The sequence below is a fragment of the Blennius ocellaris genome, assembly GCF_963422515.1.
Source record: "Blennius ocellaris genome assembly, chromosome: 14".
Taxonomy (NCBI): Eukaryota; Metazoa; Chordata; class Actinopteri; order Blenniiformes; family Blenniidae; genus Blennius; species Blennius ocellaris.
Genome location: NC_137663.1, coordinates 25789513 through 25794512, shown reverse-complemented (window position 1 = coordinate 25794512; position 5000 = coordinate 25789513). Strand labels below are relative to the sequence as shown.

General features: G+C 44.9%; 1 protein-coding gene across 1 annotated transcript in view; it reads left to right on the top strand.

The window, feature by feature from the left end:
* Positions 1-4753: 4753 nt before the first annotated feature.
* samsn1b (SAM domain, SH3 domain and nuclear localisation signals 1b) overlaps positions 4754-5000 on the top strand; it is a gene marked incomplete at both ends in the record, with an annotated part of 10783 nt that continues 10536 nt past the window's right edge. Inside the window, one exon of the mRNA XM_080509064.1 lies at positions 4754-4832. Within this exon, the coding sequence (XP_080365190.1) occupies positions 4754-4832 (79 nt within the window). The remainder of the gene's footprint in view (positions 4833-5000) is intronic.

Genomic DNA, 5000 nt, shown 5'->3' with positions numbered 1-5000 from the left:
GTGGAGTGACAACTTCTCCCTCGTCAAAACAATAGAGGACATGCTCTCGGTGGTGGCGCCATCGGGGGTTAAAGGTCAGACCGGTCAGCTGCGACGCAATTATTGATTCTTCTGTAAAGTTTGAGACAAACTGCAGGTGCCGTGCAGGAAAAGGTCAGCAGAGGGCGAATGCTCATATTTGAGACAGAAACCGCTGCGTCTTTGCTACAATTTTTTTTTTCATTTATTCTAAATTTCAACAAGTTTGACAAACCTGGTTTTTTTTTGGTCTTTATTTCTATTATGTAATGATTTTATAATTATTAGGATTACTTTTATTGTTATTGCAGGTTCAGATATTTTTGTTTAAGATAGGTCATTTTATTTTTTCCTTTTCTTTCTTTTTAGTTTTCGCTCATTCATTTATAGAATTTAATTGATATATCTCACCTTCCAGTACTATCTCCTACAGGCAAAGTGTGGAGGGCTTTTGACATCAGGCGCAGAAGTGTGAGCAACATGTATTATTTGTTTTTAAAATAAAAAGTTCAATAACAAAAAGTCGTGGTGATACAGTCTCTCAAAGTCCTCTTTAACTTTCTTCAATGTGTGTATTGCTGTATTTATTTACGTATTTCTGACCTCCAGGTTTGAGACATAAACAATGTGCCTGTCCGGTGGCGACTGATTCCCAGCTAGCGCAGTGCTCTAGCTAAACATATTGAAGCCGCAAATACTGAAGCTCCATAAGGGTTTAATTATTTGGTCAGAGCTCAACACATTTCACGTACAAGTACAAGTACAGTACAAGACTAAAGAGCATTTAGGCTGAAGCTGGCGGCTTATTTATGGCTGAAACTGTCTGAAGTGGATATTTATGAGCGTTTCAAAGAAAGTTATCTGAGGGGGATTAAAACTGCTGCCCACCTCGGTCCGGCCTCCCCCAGACTTTATCCGGCCGCCGTATATCTTCTCTACAGCCGTTCTTCCCGCCGAGCAAACCTACTTATCAAAACGGTGTCTTCTTTACAAGTGGTTGCCAGCCAGAGTGTTTATCGGTGTGTGACGGTGCAGATCACTCGGCCCGGTCGATGCACTAGTCCTTTAACTCTCAAGACACGGTGAAATGTCAGTGGAACAAACGTTCTGTGTTCACACTGAGACGTAACCTGAAGGAATAGAGGAACACTGCGTTTACACAATATTACCACGCCGCCATTTTTCAACACAAGATAAATAAATAAAGGCCTAAATAAGTAAATAAAGGCCTAAAACAGAGTTTTGAAGACAATGTTTGTTTATGGGGAAACTTCAGACACGCTGAAAACGTGACGTATTCCGTATTACAGTGACTGTCAAAATAAAAGCACCAAGTCCCAGGAGATTATGGAGTCATGACACCTTGTCCGTCGACTGAGCATTTCTGAGTTTCAGAAAAGTTGCCTTTTTCCTTTTTCTTCACGGAGACGGAGTTGTGGCATTTTCAAAAAGTTCCACCTCGGCTGCCATTTTCATAAAGTTGTAAACGGACACCCGAAGCGCGGGAGTTTTCTGTGTTCTCTCTAAAACTTTGGTAAACGGGACCTGGAGTTCACACGGCGCCACGAGAGGAAGTACTTCCTCCCCCTCCCATAGATGGGCGTGTGCGTGGGCGGAGCCAGTCCAGCTCACACAGACACAGCAGATTCTGAATGCAGCTCCTCGGATTCCAATATTCAAATGGAGGAGAATCAAGCAGAAGAAATAAACTTTGTAATAGGATAACTTTAAAAAAAAAAAAAACAAGAACGTCTTAACCAGTTAAGGCAAATAAAGTCACTTCACTTCACAACCCAGAAGAACCGTCGTGTGTTTAGGCCGTAATGTTATTCGCGTCTAAATATAAACGATGATCACCGACGCTCTCGCTTTGTGAACATTTTACAGAAAAGCAGCCGAGACAAAGTGCCGCCATGTGCGGCGCTCCCAACATTTGTAAAAAGGTCGGCTGCTGGAACAACACCGGGCCGCGTTGGACGCCGCTAACGTCACTCCGAGGCGGCCATCTTTCATGTGGCTGTCACGGGGAGGGAGTTAGCGCCGCGATTTATGACTCTCTTCAAATTGTTCCCCAGATGTTGACTGAGGCAACGTCTCTTTATCATTTAGCCCGCGAAGGCAGATAACAGCATGGAGAATCGTAAACATCGCCATAATAATAACTCATTTGTCTTTAAATGCTTGTTTGTTATTCCCTTTAAACACAAATGTTTTCTGGGAGAGAGATGACTGGGAAATTATTATTTTTGGCACCACAACAATAAAACGGCACTTTTTCCGCAGCGAGACGCCGTAATAAGTTCACTGGCATGTCATTGTAGATAGAAATTGTATTTAAGTGACATTATTGAAATGCATATTCAATACTTTCAATGCGACACACAGCAAAATAATGCAAGTATTTGTCTTTATTTAGAATAAACTAAATGTGCTGCTGCTTCCTTGCTCACATCTCGGCTTTAAACTGGTAGATTTGTGTATTTTTGCAGTTTTTCTGCACAGTTCAAGAGATTTGGCAGCAGTTTTCTGTATTTTGATGGAAGTCGGTCAGCGTAGATTGTTCTTTATTGGTTTTCCGTATCTTTAATTTGAGGAATACAAGTGTTTCTGCAGATTTGAAAGAGAAATTTGCATGATTTTTATACGCTCCTTTTTTTTATTGAGCAAAAGTGTTTTATTGGGTCGCACTAATGCTAATGCTAATGCTAAGTGAGAGTTGTGGACACAAAGTGTAGTTCAGAGTTTTCTAAAGAGATTTGTTAAGATAAGGTAAGATAATCCTTTAATAATCTCACAGATTGTTGATATTCTAGTTGTTAAAGTTGTTTATTTGGTAAAGAAAATTAAAAAAATAATACTCGCTACTGTCGCAGTCTTGGAATTTAGCGTTAATGTAAAACATACAGAAATGCAAAACTTCAATAAAAATTAAATCGAAAGCTAAATGCACGAAATTAACGAGTTAAAACACAAAACTTGCGTCGTGTTTTGGTTGTCTGTTTCCACGACAACGGTGCTCGGACACTCTGAAAGCACAACTTTAAGAAAACTCTCCATCTCTTCTGCTCAGTAGGTGGACAATAACATTCTGCTGGGACTTGGTAGTTTTATTTTGACAGTCACTGTAATGAAAATACAACTTCGTCTCTCCGTCCATACGAATGTCTGTGTTCTCTCGTTGTTTATAAGTGTGATTTCAAAAACAGACAACAGCACCCACTAGCGGCCCAACATGAAAACTGTCGTTTTCCATGTTTCCTGCCATTTCTGTGTAAAATGACACAATTTTCCAAAAATGTTGCCTCGCAAACGAGAAAGGAAAAAGGCTGAAACGACGCGTTTTCCCTTTAAATCAGTCAGATTTATTTTCTCCGTGGGCCTCATGAGACACAAACTTTCAAAATAAACTTTACTGCAAAGTCGACATCCCGCGGGAGCAACGGAGGTGTGGCCAATCGGGGCTCCCGCCACAACGCAAGCTCCGCCCCCCCCCACCCCCGCGGCCAATCGCTGTCGTGAGATTGTCTCTTCAGTTGGTTGATTTTCTGACGAAACCGTTGAATCACTTCTACCGTTGCAGGTGTACGTCCTTCGTTACTTTAAAAAAAAATTAAAAAAAATACCCAATCCTTCCGCCACGATCCTCGCAAGGATTGTTCCGGAGACACGCCGTCGATTCCCGCTCGCCATATTGCTTCTGACACCTGCCAAGCCGCTAATCAGTTACCTTCCAGTTGCTACGCGTCGTGCGCCGCGGCGGCGGCGGCAGCGGCGGCGGCGTCTCGCGCCTCGCCGTCGAGGCGCCATCCATCTGTTTTACCTGGCGTTCTGCGGCTGGTTTTTTTTTTTTTTGTTTTGTTTTGTTTGTTCATTCAGCTCAGGGTTCCGGCACAAATCAAGTGCACCTTCAGATGTCAGTTCTCCGCGGGGGGGGGGGGAGGGGGGGGGGTGAGTGATCAAGGAGGAAGACGCGCTTGCCTCCTCATGAGGGCTCTAAAAATTGATGCGGCCTTTTGGCTCCGGCGAGGGTGACCTTAAAAAAAAAAAAAAAAAATCGGAAACACTCAGCGAGCGGCACAACCGCCGTCTCACCGCTGATCAATCTCAATCCTCCTCTTCCTCCTCGCCATTCAGGCTCCGGGAGCAGTGAAATACCAAGCGCTCCCGTTCTTAAATTCGTATTATGCTCAGGTGGAGGTGGAGGTGGTGGGAGGGAGGGGGGGAGGGTGGGGAGGGGGGGAGGCACAGGAGTGCAGCCAGATAGTGAGCGCTTTGTGGAATATTGAGCGAACGTCTCGCGTGGAAATACATTATGTCAGATAGTGAGACGGCCGTGATGGAGAAAGGAAGCCATTAGCGAGGATGTATGAAGGAGCAGATGGTCCCGGAATTCGAATGTGGCGGGGCAGAACTACGACTGACAAGCTCCCGCTTTCTGACAGACACTCAGACTTACCAGGCGAGATTCTTTTCTTTTTTTTTTAGGGGGGGGGGGGGGGTAAAGTAAAAGAAAGTCTCTCCTGAGTAAAGAACACAGAGGAAAGCTTTCAACGAGGCTGAACTCAGGACCAATTATCACACTTTGGCTTTTGCATTTACTGATTTGATAATTGCTTTGGCGTGTGTGGTGGGGGGGGGGGTTGGGTTGGGGGGTGGGGGGGGGGGGATCGTAGGGATGTTGACCTTGGGGAGGTTGCACGCACACCGTTGACGTCTTCACTAAAAAGAGCGGAACATGGCGGCGCGGCGCCGGGACACTCTGATGGCCCAGGGAGCCAACTGGAGCGGAAAAAGCCGCTGGAAGTTCAGGAAGCGTGGATAAAAAAAAAAACAACAAAAAACTGAATGTGATGAAGTGCTGCAAGGGCAAGACGTCTTCAGCACCCCCTCCCCCCCCCACCCCCTCCCCCCCCTCCCCCCCCCAACCACACCAGGATCTCAAACATCCAGGACACATATACATGCTCCCTATAGCCCATTAC